The sequence below is a fragment of the Eretmochelys imbricata genome, chromosome 11 (genome assembly GCF_965152235.1).
Source record: "Eretmochelys imbricata isolate rEreImb1 chromosome 11, rEreImb1.hap1, whole genome shotgun sequence".
NCBI classification, from domain to species: Eukaryota; Metazoa; Chordata; order Testudines; family Cheloniidae; genus Eretmochelys; species Eretmochelys imbricata.
The window spans coordinates 21587941-21609914 of NC_135582.1; the positions used below are offsets into that span (position 1 = coordinate 21587941).

The window sequence follows — 21974 nt, forward strand, 5'->3', positions numbered from 1 at the left end:
GTTTCATATACGTTGTGAATTATATATATTCATTCTTATTACATTGGAAAGCAGAAAGTAGGTAAAGCTTTGACCATTGCCAAAAAAGCATGGGAGTAATCATGTAATACTGAAAAGACATTGTTACAGTTTAAAAATAAATATGGTGCTTGCAAGACTCTAAAAGAAAAGACTGCTGTACAGATTTCCTTGAATTAAATTCAAGATGTGGATAGGAAATTCACATACCACAGCATCACCTGACATCTCTATTGTGTTTTGGGTTAGTATAAGCAAATTGTAGCAAATGAATCCATTGAGACATGGAGATTTTGCATGCTGACATTTCTTTTTTGGTATGCGAACTCTGTAAAGTACTACTACCTTCCTAAAGAGTCGAAAGATAATATTTATTTTTCTAGTTCTGTGTTCTTTGAACATCTGGAGACTGAAGTTATTCTGAATACACGTCTTTTCATAGATATGAATTGATTGAAATTAAAGGCAGATTTAGTCTTGCAAAATAACTGTTGAGATGATTTAGGAAATATTTAATTTGGTTACAAATGAAGAAAATACGTTTTTTAATAGATCAATCCCCTCGTTCATTCATTCTTATAGCTCAAGTCATAACTAGCAGAAAGGGAACATCTAGTGACAACTACTTCAGGGAAACCACTGCCATGGATTCAAAAGTTACAATTGCCTGTAAAAGCAAATTAAAATTACATTTAAAAAGAAAACAAAAAAAAACCACCATATTAAAATAATTTTATTTAGTTTTAAAAGCCAAGCATTCAAAAGTTAGGAAATGCCAGATTTAAGGTTGCTTAAGTCTGCCATCTTGTGTGTCTATCCTGTGCATTGAATGAAACAGGGATCTTCTAGAAAAAATAGTATGTAATCATGTTTTTAAAGACTATCATAATGTATATACACAGTAGCAGCAATGTGAGTCTGTCCTTAGAATGTCCATGTTCAGTCATTTTGGTCTACTGACAAAATCTTCCTGGGGAACACAAGCAAATAAGAGATTTTCAACAGTGTATATCTCAGCAAAACATGAATGGAATTTCCAGGGTCAAAGGAAAGGTAATTCTCTGGTCAGATGTCTTATCCTGTGTTGAATTCCAAAGGTCTATTCCAAACAATGGAAATCTTAAAGTTTCTCAAAAAGGGTCATAAGAATCTTTTATAATGGAAAGTGTTAGGCAGTGTAAATATAGGGGTCATTACCAACTTCCAACAAAATTATATTTTTTCCCCTGGATGTAGAATTAGAAGTCCTGAGCCTGGAGGCCTCTTGAGGAACCAAAGTTCCACACTAAATGTTATACCTATTGAGAACCATAATGCTTTTCTTGCGTAAAACAAAAGTCCAAAAATTTCGGGGAACCTTCCCAAATATTCAATTTAAAAACTTTTCAACAAATTGGAAAAGGTCCTTTAACTTCTATAATCCATTCTGGAGGCAAAATCTTTACTGGAATTTAGGATAAAATAACTGCAGTAGCTCCTATCAGCAGCCATTTCTTATAATTTTACCCTTCAGGTTCCAAGATGTTAAAGTTAGCCTCTTCATATCCTGTTGTAGTAGAGACCCCTACTGAAAAGTTTGTACACCCGCATGGTTTGTAAAAACAGATCTAGCAGATGTGAACCAATAAAGAGCTACAGAATGATGGTCCTGTCCTTCAAAATGTTCCTGCTCATCTGTGTATCTAAAAGAAGGGGACATATACAAGTTTCATAGCATTACTTTTTTTCTCCAAAATAAATCTGAAAAAGTTATGAGGAACACAAATATGGAAATTAGAATCAAAGGTGCAATTAATCCTTAGCTAAAGTGGAACCTCCTTTCTTCTGCCATAATCTAGCCATGCTTTTCTCAGTAAAATTGTTCATTTAGGTTTAAAAAAAAACAAATAAGGACTCTTCTTCTGTCTCAATGTTGTCACAACATTTGTTTAGCAAAAGAAAGAACTGAAAAGCTCAATACCTTGACATGACATACGATTTTTTCGGAGGTTATAACCCACTGTACACATGCATGTTCTGGTAGTTTCTGATGTTGGTAAGCAAAGCTGGGAACACCCGCCATTGTTTAGTTGACAGGAATTGCTACCTGCACCATGGAAAAAAAGGAGGGAAATGGATGGTTACAACTCTGTGGAGCCTACTGAAGTTTAAGCTGTTCTGTTGCTTAGTATTAGTATTTTAATACCAATTGATTAACAATTCATAGCATATTATTCACCTGATTTATTTGAAATTGAAAACACACACATGCTGAAAACCATGAAAACCTCAGCATAACATTATGTTTTATGTTTAGAATATTTTACAAATCTCTTTAAACTAAAATAGACCTGACTGAGCTTGTCTATTTTAAACTAAGAGAACATGATGAAACTGGAAACATGTCAAGTTCAAGCTTAGCACTCCATGAGTGAGTGCTAAAACCTCAGTACCATGTCACTAAATAAAAGGCATTTTTAAAATAAATTTACTGTTAAAAAAGCACTTATACATTTTCCTGTTTGTAGAACTGTGCACATAATTCCCCAAACACAACATTAAACTTGTACCTTTAAGATTTATCTATTTATCTAGCATATTAATTCTCATTATCTATGTGTAGCAACAGTGACAAGTATTACCTAGATAATCATAGACATATATTCCACAGAGATATCCCACAGATTATTCCAGGCTCACTTTACTAATTAAAACTGATTATTTGAATTTCAATAATTTATGAACTCTCCCAGTTCATTAAATATCTAATTATTATAGCACTTTTATTATGTTGGGCCATGTGATGCTATTCACAGCATGTTAGGCAATGATACAAAGTGTAAAAGATCCCTCTGAGGATTTTAAAGTACCATAAAAAAAGTATACATCAAATATCTCTAAAGAAAATTTAATATAACAACATAGTTAATTTCTTCATCTCAACTCATATTATGGGGTTTGATTGAATATTCTGACTTCTTTTAACTTGTCACCTTCATTTTGAACCCACTTAAACTCTGAGATAGATTTACCTAGTTGAGATGATGGATATGTTCTGATGGTCTGCCTGAGGAGGCTGAATGATTAAATTTCAGCAGGCTTGATAATAATCAACATTTTTAATTAAAATATTTTTTTATTTACAACAGAATTAAAAAAAATATTAAATGCAGGGTTGCATTTTAAAAAAATATTTAAAATTAAATTTGAAATTGACAACCTAAGTTAAGGCCCAAGCTTATTGTAGTCAATTAAAAGAATTAAAATTAAATAATAATAATAATTAAAGTTAAGATTTTCTCATAGTTATTTTTAGTAAAAGTCATGGACAGGTCACGGGCAATAAATAAAAATTTACCGAAGCAGGTAACTTTTGCTGCTGCAGAAGTGGTGGCTGGGAGCTGTGGGGTTCCTGCTCTGCCTACGGCAGCTGGAAGGTGACCTCATTTCCCAAAGAGAAAATTTCCTAAAGTCAGGGCCCCACTGGCTGCCAGCTCCAGCATCCCACAGCCCCAGGGGCTGAAACAGAGATTCAGTGACTTCCAGAACCTCCGTGGCATAAACATTCAAACAATAATAAAACTCCAAACAACATTAAGAATTATGTTTGTTGTCCAGTTTTAAAGAAACTCAAACCACCAATGATGGGTGGAAGTCACTTGCTAAGGATCTGAAACCAACCAGCTTTTGACAGGAGTAGCCTCTTTTGCAGGTACAGAGAGAATATTATCTTCATTCCAGTTTATTCAACTAGTTCAGTTCAATGATTAGTTCACTCAAAGTTTATAAACCAATTGGACGTTGAAAAAGAAGAAAAACTTGTTTTTCTCTTCCAATCTATGAAACTAGGTATGAGAGGATAAGATATACTAGTTCTAAAGTCTTGAAGAACATAGTGAGCAGACACTATTCATTCAATTCACTAACTATAGATAATACTTCCTTTGTTGAATAAATCAGTTAGATTTAAATACAAAACATGTTTGGTTAAACTTTTTTTTTCTTTTCTATCCAGTACAGTTAAACTAAATAATTACTGAAATAAATTTATATAGATATTGTGTATCCTTCTGGTTGGCAAAAAATACCACCAATTTACTATAACGACTATATTTAGTTGCAGATCGACATGTTTTAGTAGTTACCAAAGAAAGAAAATCAACCTGTCTTTAGGAACATAAAGACATGCTTAAAAGCTGAATGCAGTGTGTTTGTAGCTGTGTCATTCCCAGAATATTAGAGAGGCAGGTAGGTGAGGTAATACGTTTGATTGGACCAACTTCTGCTGGTGAGAGAGACAAGTTTTTGAGGTTATACAGAGCTCTCTGCCATGTACATTGGCCAAACCAGACAGTCTCTACACAAAAGAATAAATGGACACAAATCAGACATCAAGAATAGTAACATTCAAAAACCAGTAGGAGAGCACTTCAATCTCCCTGGACACTCAATAACAGAAATAAAAGCCTCTGCAGTGGCTCTTTCACATTCCCTGGAATCCTACTGGAAGCAATAGCCTCCTGCTTTGCAGTTTACCTCTTGAGGTGTATGTAATAGAGAAAGGAAACTGAAACACAGACTCTCTCTCTCTCTCTCTCTCTCTCTCTCTCTCTCTCTCTCACACACACACACACACACACAGAGTTTATTTTATGAATAGTTTACTTCGTGGGATAGTATGTATGTCTAAAAACAAGCTCACAATTTGCAATGTCCTTGATTATAGATTTTTTTCATGATAATAATAGGGAAACATACTAATTCATTCTCCTACCAAACAAAAATAAAATTGCCTGATTTTTCTTGTCACTTACTCCCAATTTACATCAGTGCAACTTCAATGAAGTAAAATAAATTACATTGGCTTAAAACCATTGAGATGAATGAAAAACATCAATGATTTTTCAAATACTATTTCTTATATTTATTTTTTTCATAATTTATTGAGAGACACACAGCATTAACAAGTGAATGAAAAAGAAAATATTCACATTTATGTCTTAGTTCTGATTACCAAATTTAAGCTTCACAGTACCATAGGAATTTCTATTTGCATTATGCATCATATTCAAATATTTTGAATACACATTAAAGAAAGATTTCTAAACTATTACCTAATATTTTGAAAGTTATTAACTACATTGTAATACACTATGGATAGAAGCTCTACTTTTAGTCAGTGTATCAGATAACGAATGGGAACAAATATAAATCTCTATGCATTTTGGGAATAATATGGAAGATGAATACATTATGTACTCTAATGGTAGTTTAAAGATATTTAAAATACAATTTACCTTGCTGTGCTGCTTTATCATACACTTTCATATGTACAACCCCTGAAGTCTTGTTTCGCAGGACAATGGGGGTTCTTCCATCTCTTTTGTTGCATGTACCCAGCTGAGCTAAGTTGTGGTCTGCCCACCAGAGTTTTTTATCTGTAAAAATGTCAAGGTTTTTTTTTTTATTTAAAAAATAAAGATAATCATCTTATCAAACAATATACATTTGACACAAATAAATCCTTAGTTTCCAAATCATTCAGTTTTAATTAACTGTTGGTTCCTTAAAGTCTGAGGAAGTTCATCATAATTTAAAAGTATAGAAATCACACTTTCATTCCTTTCCCTCCCTCCACAAATTAGGGTTCCAAGCATTTTGTAGTGAACATAATGCTTGAGAAGGATGCCTGAGTAAGAGCCATGGAAATTGAAGTCTTATATCTACAGAAAAAAGCACAGCAATATGAGAGCATAAATGTTATCAGAATATCCTCAAATTCTTTTTGACTTGACCATATTTAGAGATGAGCAGGCAGTCTCCATACTTTCAGTTCTTGGCCTTAGTGTTCAAATTAATAAACAGCACATTGATATGTAAACACTATTATTATTTTTTTATGTAACCGCTATCTGCAAGGAATGATTATAGAATCACAGAAATGTAGGGCTAAACGGGACAGCAAGAAGTCATCTAGTCCATTCCCCACACTCTGAGGTACAATTAATATACCTAGGTCATCCCTGACAGGTGGTTTGGCTAACCTGTTCTTAAATATCTCCAATTATGCAGAGACCATCAACCAATTTCACACAGATTACAAAAGGAGCAAACTAACAACTTTTGTCGAAACATATTAACAGATCCATTATTTTATAACAAAAATCTATAAAACTTGGTTTACAACTTAAATGAGATAAGTGTAGTATTTTACACAAATACACAGTTATAAAATAGCCTGTGAAAATCTGTAAAGCTATACTGACAAAACCTGCTACCAATCACTTTCTTCATCTTTATGATATTGATCACATATTGTAGTTGATGCTTTTCTACTCTTTGTCTTCTTGATCTGTCTTTTAAAGTCTTTGATCTCATGGTTAGGTTGAAAGTACTGTTTTTCTTACATTTAGATGTGTAACCTGTTCCTTAGTTCTCCTATCAAAACTCTACTAAATATTAAGGTTTATTCCTTCTTCCTCTTCTTCTATTTTCCTTATTTTGATATCTCATTTTTTTAGTTTAACTTTGACTACTGCTGAAGGGGTTTCTCCCTCATTAATAAAAAAAAAGTTCTTAAATTATTAGGATGGTGACAGCCAACAAAACTCTGCCAATGAACTCCAAAAAGTTCTACCAGATTGCTAAGTAGTTATTTTTTCCTCTCTCTCTCATAAAACTCTGACTTAGCCCTGGTCTACACTAGGACTTTAGGTTGAATTTAGCAGCGTTAAATCGATGTAAACCTGCACCCGTCCACATGATGAAGCCCTTTATTTCGACTTAAAGGGCTCTTAAAATCGATTTCCTTACTCCACCCCTGACAGGTGGATTAGTGCTTAAATCGGCCTTGCCGGGTCGAATTTGGGGTACTGTGGACACAATTTGACGGTACTGGCCTCCGGGAGCTATCCCAGAGTGCTCCACTGTGACCGCTCTGGACAGCTCTCTCAACTCAGATGCACGATTGATTGTTTGCTGTTGCTCTGTCGCAGGGAGGGGCGACTGATGACACAGCTTACAGGGTTGGCTTCAGGGAGCTAAAATCAACAAAGGGGGTGGCTTTACATCAAGGAGTATTTCAGGCAGGACTTCACGAAGGGTTCCAATAAGAAATGGTGCACCTAAGTTATTGTTCTTATTGGAACAAGGAGGTTAGTCTGGCCTCTGATTGATACATGGCTAGATTTACCTCGCTGCACCTTCTCTGTGAGTGACTGCAGTGTGATCTAGAGGAATGAGTCCACTAGACGGGGGGAGAGGAGGGAAGCAAATGATTACAAAACAAATCTGGTCTATTTCTTGTTTTGATACACTCCATCTATCTTTTACATCTTTGGCTGGCAGCAGACTGTGCAGAAGGACTGCATGCCATCCACATCTCAGGGCTGCTCGGCAGAAGATGGTACAATATGACTGCTAGCCATCCTCATCTCTTGCCTGCCTGGCAGAAGATGGTACAATACGACTGCTAGCCATCCTCAACTCTTGCCTGCCTGGCAGAAAATGGTACAATACGACTGCTAGCAATCCATATCACCTGCCTGCTCACCATAAGATGGTTCAATAGGACTGACTGCAGGACTAAAGAGAATGACTTGATCAAGTCACTCCAAATTTAGTCCCTGCGCCCATGTCTGCCCAGGTGCTCCTGGCCGATGTGGCCAGGAGCACCTCGGACATGACGATGACGTCTACCAGTCCTATTGCACCGTCTGCTGCCACAAGGCAATGGGTTGCTGCTACTGTGTAGCAATGCAGTACCATGTCTGCCAGCACCCAGGAGACATACGGTGACGGTTACCTGAGCGGGCTCCATGCTTGCCGTGGTACGGCGTCTGCACAGGTAACTAAAGAAAAAAGGCACAAAACGATTGTCTGCCCTTGCTTTCACGGAGGGAGGAAGGGAACGGGGGCCTGACGATATGTACCCAGAACCACCCGCGATAATGTTTTAGCCTCATCAGGCATTGGGATCTCAACCCAGAATTCCAATGGGCAGCGGAGACTGCGGGAACTGTGGGATAGCTACCCACAGTGCAACACTCCGGAAGTCGACTCTAGCCTCGGTACTGTGGAAGCGCTCCGCCGAGTTAATTCACTTAATGCACTTAGAGCATTTTCTGTGGGGACACACACACTCGAATATATAAAACCAATTTCTAAAAAACCGACTTCTATAAATTCGACCTAATTTCGTAGTGTAGACATACCCTTAATGAGTTAATTTTTCTATACCGGTATTTCCACTCATTTTTGGATAGCAGGTAATAGATTTAGGGGAGTTGCTCCTCTTAACCCACCTTACTACAGTAATTTTAGGAGCAACTAGGAGATAAGTGATCAACTCTTTATGGCATTTATAAGAAACAAAGTTTTTAGGACAACTTAATGAAAATACTCAGAGCTTATCCAACAGCCAACACCATTATCTCTCTATGATGTCTCCAGACATCTTCCCAAATGTCTTATTTTTGGGGGCATGTCTATTAAATATGCAGAAATCCTTCCATTTGATTACATTCTCTGCAGCATTTTCCCATCCCAATACCATACATTTGTTTAATTTTAAAAAGAGGATAAAGATGTTTAACATAGTTCTCTTTAATTGTGATTACTGATTAATGGTTTAGGGACCATTGTTCCATATGTTCAGTTCTCAGTTTTTGTGACTATGCCTATATCAACTTTACACCTTTTCATTAATGTACTTATTTCCTCTAAAAGTTAGAGATTACGTTTTACAGAACGGAACGTAAGTCTGTGTTTTTTATGGATGTAGTGAGTAGTTTTTTTCCAAATTTTTCTTCTTGGTTTTGTTTAATTGTGGGACAGTGAATTGCATTAGATCACACTTTGTCACTCCTTTAGAGAGACCTTGTTCATTAGATTATTTCTCTTCTCATTGCTCTCTATGTCATAGGTGCTGACTCCGTGGGTGTTCCAGGGCTGGAGCACCCACGAAAAAAAATTAGCATGTGCTTAACACCCACTGTTAGCCATCTCCTCCCCTTGCCCTGCCGCAGTGCCTCCCAGGGTGCTTTTCTTAAGGGGACACTCAGAGGTGCCCGTTCCTGCTGGGCTGTTTGCCTGTGGCTGAACAGAAATGTTCCCCGCTGTTCGCCACAGGGAAGAGGATGGGGGGAGGGGCTAACTATGCGCTGGGGGGAGGCAAAATGCGATCTTGGAATGAAAGCACATGTGCTATGTATGTAATGTTAACAGAAAGGTTTACCATGAAAGAGTGTACCCATTGTTCTATAAAATGTCTTTTTAAATACCACTGTCCCTTTTTTTTCTCCACCAGTTGCATGTGTTTCAAGGATCACAGGATCTTCTCCTTCCCAGAGGCTAGCGAAGATTAGAAGGCGAAAAAAATGCCCTCGTGATGAAATGTTCTCTGAGCTCATGCTGTCTTCCCACACTGACAGAGCACAGACGAATGCGTGGAGGCAGACAATGTCAGAGTGCAGGAAAGCACAAAATGACCGGGAGGAGAGGTGGCGGGCTGAAGAGAGTAAGTGGTGGGCTGAAGAGAGGGCTGAAGCTGAAAGGTGGCGGCAGCATGATGAGAGGAGGCAGGATTCAATGCTGAGGCTGCTGGAGGATCAAACTAATATGCTCCAGCGTATGGTTGAGCTGCAGGAAAGGCAGCAGGAGCACAGACCGCCGCTACAGCCCCTGTGTTACCAACCACCCTCCTCCCCAAGTTCCATAGCCTCCTCACCCAGACGCCCAAGAACGTGGTGGGGAGGCCTCCGGCCACCGAGCCACTCCACCCCAGAGGATTGCCCAAACAACAGAAGGCTGGCATTCAACAAGTTTTAAAGTTTGAAACTTTTAAAGTGCTTTGTGGCCTTGTCCTTCCCTCCTCCACTACCCCTCCTGGTGCTTCTCTCCTCCACCACCCCTCCTGGGCTACCTTGGTAGTTATCCCCCTATTTGAGTGATGAATTAATAAAGAATGCATAAATGTGAAGCAACAATGACTTTATTGCCTCTGCAAGCGGTGATCGAAGGGAGGAGGGGAGGGTGGTTAGCTTACAGGGAAGTAGAGTGAACCAAGGGGCAGACGGTTTCATCAAGGAGAAACAAACAGAACTTTCACACCATAGCCTGGCCAGTCATAAAACTGGTTTTCAAAGCTTCTCTGATGCGCACCGTGCCCTCCTGTGCTCTTCTAACCACCCTGGTATCTGGCTGTGCGTTACAAGCAGCCAGACAATTTGCCTCCACCTCTCACCCCGCCATAAACGTCTCCCCCTTACTCTCACAGATATTGTGGAGCGCACAGCAAGCAGTAATAACAGTGGGAATATTGGTTTTGCTGAGGTCTAACCTGAGTCAGTAAACTGCGCCAGCGCGCTTTTATATGTCCAAATGCACATTCTACCACCATTCTGCACTTGCTCAGCCTGTAGTTGAACAGCTCCTGACTACTGTCCAGGCTGCCTGTGGATGGCTTCATGAGCCATGGCATTAAGGGGTAGGCTGGGTCCCCAAGGATAACTATAGGCATTTCAACATCCCCAAGGTTTATTTTCTGGTCTGGGAATAAAGTCCCTTCCTGCAGCTTTTGAAACAGACCAGAGTTCCTGAAGATGTGAGCGTCATGTACCTTTCCCGGCCATCCCACGTTGATGTTGATGAAACGTCCCTTGTGATCCACCAGTGCTTGCAGCACTATTGAGAAGTAACCCTTGTGGTTTATGTACTCGCCGACTTGGTGCTCAGGTGCCAAGATAGGGATATGGGTTCCATCTATGGCCCCACCACAGTTAGGGAATCCCATTGCAGCAAAGCCATCCACTATGACCTGCACATTTCCCAGGGTAACTACCCTTGATATCAGCAGATCTTTGATTGCATTGGCTACTTGCATCACAGCAGCCCCCACAGTAGATTTGCCCACTCCAAATTGATTCCCAACTGACCGGTAGCTCTCTGGCATTGCAAGCTTCCACAGGGCTATTGCCACTCACTTCTCAACTGTGAGGGCTGCTCTCATCTTGGTATTCTTGCGCCTCAGGGGAGGGGAAAACAAGTCACAAAGTTCCATGAAAGTGCCCTTACGCATGGGAAAGTTTCGCAGTCACTGGGAATCGTCCCAGACCTGCAACACTATGTGGTCCCACCAGTCTTTGCTTGTTTCCCGAGCCCAGAATCGGCGTTCCACTGTATGAACCTGCCCCATTAGCACCATGATGCCCACATTGCCAGGGCCCGTGCTTTGAGAGAAGTCTGTGTCCATGTCCTCATCTCTCACGTCACCGTGCTGACGTCGCCTACTCGCCCGGTATCGCTTTGCCAGGTACTGGTGCTGCATATACTGCTGGATATTGCATGTGGTGTTTAATGTGATCCTAACTGCCAAAGTGATCTGAGCGGGCTCTATGCTTGCCGTGGTATCGCGTGTGCACAGAAAAAAGGCGCAGAACGATTGTCTGCCATTGCCCTGATGGAGGGAGGGGCAACTGACAAAATGGCTTACAGGGTTGGCTTACAGGGAATTAAAATCAACAAAGGGGGTGGCTTTCCGAGAAACTGAATGGCCCCCTCAAGGATAGAACTCAAAACCTCAAGGATAGAACTCAAAACTGGGTTTAGCAGGCCGTTGATTTCACAGAGGGAGGGAGGGAGGAGAAAATGAATTCAAAACAAATCTGATCTATTTCTTGTTTTGAGCCACTTCATCTATCTTTATACATCTTGCTGGCAGCAAACTGTGCAGTACATCTGCTAGCCATCGTCAACACCTGGGTGTTCGGCAGAAGACAGTGCAGTATGACTACTGGCCATCATCTTCTGCTAGCTGCAGATTAAAAGACAGTGCGGGACTGAATCGCCACGAGACGAAACAAGGGAAATGAACTGGCTGAGTCACTCCCATGTTTGCCCAGGCGCCCGGTTAAAAGAGCACCCAGGACTACGTCGATGATGGCTACCAGCCATACTGCACTGTCTGCTGCCAAAAGGCAATAAACTGCTGCTGTGTAGTAATGCAGTACCACGTCTGCCAGCACCCAGGAGATATACGGTGACGGTTACCTGAGCGGGCTCCATGCTTGCCGTGGTATGGCGTCTGTACAGGTAACTCACGAAAAAAGGAGCAAAACGATTGTCTGCCCTTGCTTTCATGGAAGGAGGGAGGGAACGGGGGCCTGACGATATGTACCCTGAACCACCCACAACAATGTTTTAGCCCCATCAGGCACTGGGATTTCTACGCAGAATTCAAATGGGCGGTGGAGACTGCGGGAACTGTGGGATAGCCACCCACAGTGCAACGCTCCGGAAGTCGATGGTTGCCTTGGTACTGTGGACACACTCTGCTGACTACATGCACTGAGAGCATTTGTGTGGGGACACACACAATCAACTGTATAAAAACGCTTTCTACAAAACCGACTTCTATAAATTCGACCTATTTTCGTGATGTAGACATACCCCTAGAGTGTAATAGGGTAGGTATTTTGCACACTTAAAAGGCAGACTGTAAACCTATAGCAAACGGACTACTCATGAAAACTTGAACTTTGTCTCAATACACTCGTAATAACTGCTAATCTGATGTGATTTCCTTGGACATAACACTAGTTCCAAAAATCAGTCTCGTTTTGTCTGGGCTTTCAGAATTAACTACTTCAGAAACCTGGTGATATTCTGCTGGGCTCTCTTATCAAAGGCCAGAGGGATGTGAGCTCAAAGTCCAAATCTTTTGTTAGGAGTCTGTTAGGCTTGCTGATGGTTCTTCAACCTGTGGAATACACGCGTCTCTTCTTGGTTTTATTCTGAATACATCACTTTCCTCTGGTCTTCTGGGACTGGCCCTTTCATTTGCAGACTTGATTATGTGGAATTGACTTTTCATTCTCCTGGACCTATCTGCATTCTATTCAACACATATCCACATGAGGGTGTGATCTGTGTACACTTCATTGCTTTTCGGGCTTCCTTGTTGATTTAGGTGATGTCACCTTTATAGTGTTATAGTGTTGATATCATCCCTTGATTCTAGGGAACTGAGAGCTGCCCTCAAACATAGGTCACAAGCGTGATGATCCAGAAACATTTTTTCTTAAAAAAGCCCATTGAGGAGGTCCTTAAAAGCTGCCTCAACCTTTTGATGGGGATGTTTGTTCACCTTACTACCTCAAAAAAATGCATCATCTACACTGAGATTGTGAAAAATCTGTATATCCTAAACCAGGGATTGTCAACCTTTGGCACACAGCCCGCCAGGGTAAGCCCCCTGGCTGGCTGGGCCGGTTTGTTTACCTGCCTCATCCGCAGGTTCGGCCGATCGCAGCTCCCACTGGCTGCAGTTCGCCGTTCCAGGCCAATGGGGGTTGTGGGAAGCGGCGTGGTCTGAGGGATGTGCTGGCCACCACTTCCTGCAGCCCTCATTGGCCCACAATTCAAGAAGGATATTGATAAATTGGAGAGGGTTCAGAGTAGAGACATAAGAATGATTAGAGGATTAGAAAAACATGCTTTGTAACGACAGACTCAAGAAGCTCAGTCTGTGTAGCTTAACAAATAGAAAGTAATGGGGTTATTAGATAGTTTATAAGTGCCTATATGGGGAACCAAAATGTGATTATGGGCTCTTCAATCTAGCAGAAAAAAGGTTTGATCCAATGGCTGGAAGTTGAAGCTAGACAAATTCAGACTGGAAATAACGCATAATTTTTTTTAATGGTTAGAGTAATTAACCATTGGAACAATTTACCAACATTGTGCTGGATTTTCCATCATGGACAATTTTTAAATAGGATGAGGGCTTTTTCTAAAAAAATATCCTCTAGGAATTATTTTGGGGCAGAATTATGGCATGTGCTTTACAAGAGTTCAGACAAGATTATCACAATGGTCCCTTTTGCACTCAGAATCTATGAAAAGATGGGCTTCTTTGAACTTCTGATAATCAGCACTTTGCCACCCTTAGGGAGGAATTTACTATCTCCACCAACAAAAGGCCAGTACTTCCCAGCTGGTCCTTCATCAGCCAGGAAGGACAGGATCCAAGACAGAGGCTGTGACACAAACTTCTCCTAAATACATCTAGAATCTCTGTAAATAGTACTGCCCAAAATTCAAGCACAAAATATCTAGCAATTAGCCCCTCCGGAAAATGAATTTTCTTCATGGTCCTAGCCAGATCTGCCCAAAGCTATGAGTGTTTATCTGCAAAGTAAAGAAAAAATGTCTTCACAACAGGAGGCATTTGCAACAGCAACCAGACAGAAAGAGTCTGGGTTATATAGGCTAGATAACACTCAGAACACATCTGCTGAATAAGAGTCTTAGCATATTTGCATCTCAGAGACATAGCATAAGAATTTAAAAAAAAAAGATCTTCATGACACAAGCTATCAGCTTCAGAGCAAGTGACTTCTGACACTCCCTCTTCCATTAGTTGTTACAGGGAACCCACAAATCATAGTGATATGTTAGGGTGAAGCCAGGGAAGAAACTGCCAAGAGACCTTTCTGCCTGTTATTGAGTACAAAAAAGATCATTATGGAGTTGTCACAAAATACTGCTGAGCATTCATCTGGCAGTAACTTATTTTTGCTTCAGAACCCTCTGGAAGCACTCAGATTCTGTTAGCTTCAAAGGGTGAAAACAAGACCTCTGCTGTGAGAGAAAATATGGGTCCCAACTAGAGCTGGTTGAATATTTTTCGTAAAACAAAAAAATAGCGTTGTGGGAGGAGGGGAGGTTGTTTTGCCAGCAGAAATTTTCACCAGAAAATATCTATTTTCTCTACCATTTTGGTTTTCAAAGAAAACATTCTAAATACAAATTTGTTAATTTTGCTTTGTTTCATTTTGCTGTGAGAAATGCCACAGTCTTTTTTCTTTTTAGGAGAAAATAAAAGGTGAGATAAAATGGGTTTTTCCTCATTCACTGAAATAATTTTGCTCCAGTCTTAACCTCATACTGTAGGAGGTAATGATCAGTCCATGACATCAGAATAATATCCATCCCTACAATATCTTATCCTGACCCTAACACTAACTTCAGAGAGTGCACAGATATATGGGTTAAGACTATGGCCATCTAACATAGCCCCACAAAACCATGTGCTGCACCATACGTCCTGCAGAAGAGACCCCCCATCCTCCCCCCAAGCAAATGTTAAAAGGATCATCAGCCTCCTTTGTATGCCTCAGGTTACTTGTTGAGTCAATCGCCCCAGGCAAATCTTAGGAGGGTTGCTACTGTCCTTGTAAGCATTCCATTACCAAGCCCACCCTACAGATTACACCTCAGCAAAGAAAGGGCCTACGGAAATTAAATTCCAGCAGTCCTTTGAAATACTATGCTAACCTTGCTATAGCTGTTGTTCCCTGTGTGCAATATTAAACAAAATATTAATATCTTCAGTTATGATATGTTAATCAACTAAAATTTGGCCCTGACATTATATCTTTTCTAGGCAAGTCCAGTAAAGAAGGAAAGTTTAAGCAGTCTTCTTTCCAATCTTTCATTATAAGGGGGTTGAGAGGGTCGGGACACCATCACTACTGCCAGCACTAGCCCTTTAGAAATCGTGTTTAACAGCTCTATTTTTAGGGTGTTTTATGAACCTTTTGTCAAATTGACTTAATATTTTCTTCCAATAGACTACCTCAATCCCAGAAGTAACATAATTTTGATTTTGTCTATACATGAGGGATGAAAAAGGGGACCAAACTGGGTGTATGGGGGGAAACAATTTCAACCATAACTTTCTTTGGTCGGTGCTGCTTATTTATGTATTTTTGAAATGAAAATAATATAAATTTCAATAATGTAAGCACTGCTGCATGGGAAATCAATGTCAGAGAAGCAGTTACTATAAACACATATTACTGTAATCTAACATTTTCTAATTGTTCAGAATCTAAATGCTAAATAGATTCAAATTATTCATTTCTATAAAATATGATCCTGGAGTGGTTTCTGTATGAAGAATGTGTGTTTCCAATTTTCCTGCACTCTCGTGCTTTTTTTTAGATTTTTTTTTTTAATTTAAAGGGGATCAAACCAAGCACATCTGAATAATCTTAAATAAAAATATAATCACTTTCAATTCAGAAATAATTAATTAATAATTTGATTAGAATTCAAAATTACCTCGGCAAATAGGAGATTTGGTCTGAAATCAACAAGATGAAATTTAATAAAAACAAGTAAAAAATACTACACTTAGGGAGGAAAAATCAAATGCACAAATACAAAATGAGGACAAACTGGCTAGGTAGTGTACTACTGAAAATGATCCGGGGGTTAACATGGATCATACACTGAACATGAACCAACAAGTGATGCAGCTGCTTACTGTACTCTAGCTCCACCCCTCACACTTGCAACCTGCCCAAGAAGAATTCATAACTAGGTTTCAGGAAGGACACAGGTGATATAGAGCTACACACGCTGACTTTATATTACCTGGGGACATCCCTTATGTCAGTGAAATCCCCAGCATAACCTTTGTGTTGCTCTGGGAGCACAGAGAGTTGGGAGCCACGATCTGGCCCTCTGTATACTGGCACTTGGGGTGCTCTAGCAAAGCAGCAATCTGACATCTTGTTCCTATATAATTAATACAGAAAACTTCACATTTTTTCACCACTGGATGTAAGCAGAAAGACTGGTTGTACCAAAAGCTCCATTTCAGATAGCTCGCCGTACTGAAAATACAGTTTCCTCTCTCCTTTTCTTTCTGAATAATATGTTCAATCCATTTCTGCATCCCTCAGTGGTATATTTAGTCAGACTATTTTGCTTACTGTGCTGCTAAATGAGACTATTACTGCTCTCATAAACAGTAAACTGTATCTAGACCACCTACCTCTCCTGCTAATTCCCATCATGTAATTAGACAATCCTAGTATCTTTGTTCGTAGATCACAGAATCATTTTTTCACAATAGACATCAGAATTACAAAACTATTCACCATAAGATAATCTCATCACTAGCCCTTGGAGCATTGGCCTTCTTTGGATATAGAAGATAAATGGTCTCCTGCATCTACACATTTTAAAAAGTCTAATAGATCAAAATACATCACACACTGATTCTTCCATCTTCCTCTCCATTATTGTCAACATGATTCCTGGGTGTTTACAAAAACTTTTTAATAACTAAAAATATTTCAATAGAAATATAAAAATATGGATCTATTTTTGATTATATTTCCTTAAGAAGGCCTTGGGGGAGAAATAAGGGAAATAGGGTGTAAAAGGTGTTAAGAAGACTGTAAGGTATAGAAGAGCTGAGAGTTAAAGGTCTCAATCACATAAGAAAGTTGGACTGGGAGTTTAAGTATCTTGAAGTCAATGCACATCCTGACATTTCAATTGTATTAAAGAAATATGAAGTTCTAAAGTCTAGATATCCTGGGGAAAATCCTCTCATGACCTACCTGCCAAAAATCAGAGCCAGTCTGAGCTGGCCAGCTATAACTAAGAGCTAAAGAGCAAAGTGTTTTGATTCAATTTGAATGGGCAATATCAGATAACTGCGTGATTCCAAACAATCCACAACATTTCTACATTTGACTGTAAATGTTCCTTATAAGCAGAATTTTGGAATGAATCTTTCAACTTCATTCATTCATTCCTGAATTCTAATTAAATGTTAGATTGAATTCATTTACTCTAAATGTACCACAATCCAAAATACAACTTTCCCCTCAGCCTAAACAGTTCATTAACAATTGTATTTCAAACTCAAAATAATACTCTCATAATGGAATGATAGTCAAATATCAAAGTATAAAGACAGAATAAGAAAAAAAGATTATAAAATTATCTTTACACAAACCTATGTTTTATCTTTAAATATAGTTCATGATTTAACATAAAAAACACTTTGAATGTTTTTAAAGAATTTCACCTTTACCACATAGGAGAAGATGCATCAACACTATTTTAAGCCTTTAAGTGATATTCCTAAATTTAAATGATTTAATTGTTGCATTTATGCTAATGAGAGTGTTCTCCAAACACTAATTACAATCTTGTAGCTGAAACCAGGCTATAATATACATTACAATAGTTATATTTATCCACTTTGTAGGGTAATTAGCATTAAGAGGAACAACATATTGGGAAACAGCAATTTACAGTGACAAAAATTGCTACACTAGAATTGCATACTGTCCTTTGGAGATTTCAAGCAGTACCCTGAATGCAAATTTTGATGGGTCATTAGTTTTCATTAATGGTAGTTTGAGTACTTAGGAAGACAACTATGCATTGCACTTAGCACTGGGCAAATTGCCTAGATATATTTCATATATTACTGTTAATGTAATGAAGTGTTATGGCAATTAGAAGACTGATGGTTTGGAAAATTTAGGTACATGTAACTGAGTATTTTTGAACTAAGTAGCACCTCTCACTACAGAAGTAAATGGGACTATTTGTATAGTTAACCACTACTGATGCCATTTTGTTAAATTAATTCAAGACCATATCAAAATCCAGTAGTTGATCGATCAGTTATATCAAATTAGTAATCCAATATAACTGAAATTACAAAACAAATATATTTTATAGTTCAGGCATTTTCTATATGAAATATTAAAAGTATAGTAATTTTACTAGACTTTGGAATGTACTGTAATATGACTAGTAAAATAAATACAAATATTGATTCATTTTCAAAAGGTCATCCTGTTAATGTATTAATTCCTATTAAAAGGCATATGTTGATGCTTTTGAAATGCTCCTGCTTGAAGTTCCTCAAAGGCTTCTTCAAAACTTCAGAAACGGACTCCAATGAGACACTGCTAAATTGGAATTAATTTGCAAACTGGATACAATTAACTTAGGCTTGAATAAAGACTGGGAATGGATGTGTCATTACACAAAGTAAAACTATTTCCCCATGTTTATCCCCCCCGCCCCCCATTGTTCCTTAGATGTTCTTGTCAACTGCTGGAAATGGCCCACCTTGATTATCACTACAAAAGGTTTCCCCCCCCACTCTCCTGCTGGTAATAGCTCACCTTACCTGATCACTCTCCTTACAGTAAGAAGAAAATAGTCTCTAAGGTGCCACAAGTACTCCTTTTCTTTTTGCAAATATAGACTAACAAGGCTGCTACTCTGAAACCTCTCCTTACAGTGTGGCACCTACTCAGTCTCACCAGCCTTAGCTGTTTTTTTGCCTTGGTGAGATGGCCTTGGGTAAAACAGTCCCTCTTGGCTGCACAGGGGCAGTCCGTATTTCTCTCAGCCAGTGTTTTGGCTTTTTTTTCTCCCTTATGGGAGGGAATGCAGCCTCCCCTCCGGGACAAGCGTGCTCGCTTGCTGCTACTCGCCTACTGGTAGCTTGATTCCTTCCCTCTCTCTCTTTCCCCCCCTTCTCCCAACAGGGGAGGGTTTAAAAGAATCCAAATGAGTCCTGATTCTGTGCCTAAAGAGGCCATACTCTGCTAAATCAGATGTTGCAACACTGAACACAGTAGTGCCTAAATATCTTTAAAAATCTGGGCCAAAATCCATAATATGGGCTTTAAAAAAAATCTAGACATCCCGACAAAAGAGATAACTAACTGAGAAAAGGAAGAAGTATTAATATAAAAAGATATTATTTTATTTTGGAAAGATGCAAATATATATATTAAATTTATTTTAAAAATATGTAGCAGCAAGTATCACATGGTAACATGAACTAACTGCACTCTATTAATTCTTAATGTAAGAAGAACATGAAGCGTTTCTATTCTGATAGTACCAACAAACTGTTTAATCTGAAAGCATTGACTCTCTTGATCTCAATATTGGTAACAATTACTGAGAGTCTCAACTGCAGACTTCAGGCAGATATATAATCTAGGAGGACATCACAGTGAAAGTATGAACAAATATCCTTATTCCCGCCATAAAATACCTCCTATAGTTCTCTAAAGGAAAGACAATGTTTTTATTCTATTAGCATTGATTTATATAAAAGACCTCAGTTATAATCAAGTCAGTGAAATTATACATTAAACATCTTTGAATCTTTTTAAGACAAGAGTTAAAATACACAAAGATCTTTTTTCCTCAGTTGATTTCCACAGCACACAAAATTTAATATGAAAATATGATTCTGATATTGAACCTATTTTAGCAAATTGCCAGTGAAAACATATTAATATTGGTTTCAGAGTAACAGCCGTGTTAGTCTGTATTCGCAAAAAGAAAAGGAGTACTTGTGGCACCTTAGAGACTAACGAATTTATTTGAGCATGAGCTTTCGTGAGCTACAGCTCACTTCATCAGATGCATACCGTGGAAACTTAGAGTCTGCTGCAGTTTCCACGGTATGCATCTGATGAAGTGAGCTGTAGCTCACGAAAGCTCATGCTCAAATAAATTCGTTAGTCTCTAAGGTGCCACAAGTACTCCTTTTCTTTTTATATTAATATTGGTTTGTATTTATGCTGTGGCAAAAACTCTGAAGTTCAGCTGATACTCCATGTATTATTATTCAATATTAGTAATTAAATGCCAGCTATGAAACCACCTATTTTATCTGTATGTATAAACATAAGCAAAAATATGGGCAGATATCTCTATACATACGAACATAAATCAAGTTTATTAAACACACCTGATTTCACATAGCTAAAACCAACATCACTGATTTATATGAACTCAGCTGGAGACAGAGGGGTGAACATAGGGAGAATTTTGTAAATCTTTCAAAAACTGCCCAGTGGGCTATTAGCTATTCTGAGGTGGGTTGTGTTCTCTCTCTCTGATTTTTCATGTGAAAAAATTCAAAATGTCTGTTTTGTTCTGATGCAGAACAGAAAACAAACAAAAAAACCCTTAAGTCTTTATTTTTTTCGCCAGTGCAGGAAAATAATTCTCGTCACCAGGAGAGTCTTAGTCATCAGTATCCTAGTGTCACCTCCCAGCTCCCTTAATTTTTTCAGTGTTCAGCTTTTCTAGTTAGATGTCCTGCCTCTGTTAAATATCTTTATGTTTTTAAAGCATATATAAGACTTCAATAAGTGGACCTTAAGTTCAACTTGGGGGGCTCATGAAGAAGGGTGATGGGCCATGACCATAAAAGGGATTCAGTTTGCCTCTGGGGGAGGACAGGAGAAGTCTCTGTCTTCCCTAGAGCAAAGGGATAATGCCTGCCTCTAGCCTTCACACAGGGAGGATTGAAGTCTCCTTGCACACCTCCTCACTGCTATACAAAAATCAGTGACAATATGGCTCACAGGTTTTATTGTCACCATTTCGCATTGAGAACTCATTTCTAATTTGCTGTCCACTATCAATCCAAGCTCTTGTGCAGTTTTCACAGTATTCTTTCAAGAACTTCTCTCCCATTTAAAAATGTCCATATTTTGAATGGTTTCAGAGTAACAGCCGTGTTAGTCTGTATTCGCAGTCTTCACTTCAATCTCTCTGGTCACGCAATCACAGACATGAAGGTCGCTATCTTAAAACAAAGAAACTTCAAATCCAGACTCCAGCGAGAAACTGCTGAATTGGAATTCATTTGCAAATTGGATACTATTAATTTAGGCTTAAATAGAGACTGGGAGTGGCTAAGTCATTATGCAAGGTAGCCTATTTCCTCTTGTTTTTTCCTACCCCCCCCCCCAGATGTTCTGGTTTAACTTGGTTTTAAACTTGGAGAGTGGTCAGTTTGGATGAGCTATTACCAGCAGGAGAGTGAGTCTGTGTGTGTATGGGGGTGGGTTTTTGGAGGGGGGTGAGGGAGTGAGAGAACCTGGATTTGTGCAGGAAATGGCCTAACTTCATTATCATGCACATTGTGTAAAGAGTTGTCACTTTGGATGGGCTATCACCAGCAGGAGAGTGAATTTGTGTGGGGGGGTGGAGGGTGAGAAAACCTGGATTTGTGCTGGAAATGGCCTAACCTGTTGCTCACTTTAGATAAGCTATTACCAGCAGGACAGTGGGGTGGGAGGAGGTATTGTTTCATATTCTCTGTGTATATATAAAGT

The 21974-nt window shown here is 39.0% G+C and overlaps 1 protein-coding gene across 1 annotated transcript in view; it reads right to left on the reverse strand.

Annotated features, from left to right (window-relative positions):
* Positions 1-21974, reverse strand: part of LRP1B (LDL receptor related protein 1B) — a 1054628-nt gene that overhangs the window by 403031 nt on the left and 629623 nt on the right. Inside the window, exons 33-34 of the mRNA XM_077830376.1 lie at positions 5295-5435; positions 1979-2104 (exon numbers count right to left, since the gene is read on the reverse strand). Coding sequence (XP_077686502.1) covers positions 1979-2104; positions 5295-5435 — 267 coding nt within the window. The remainder of the gene's footprint in view (positions 1-1978; positions 2105-5294; positions 5436-21974) is intronic.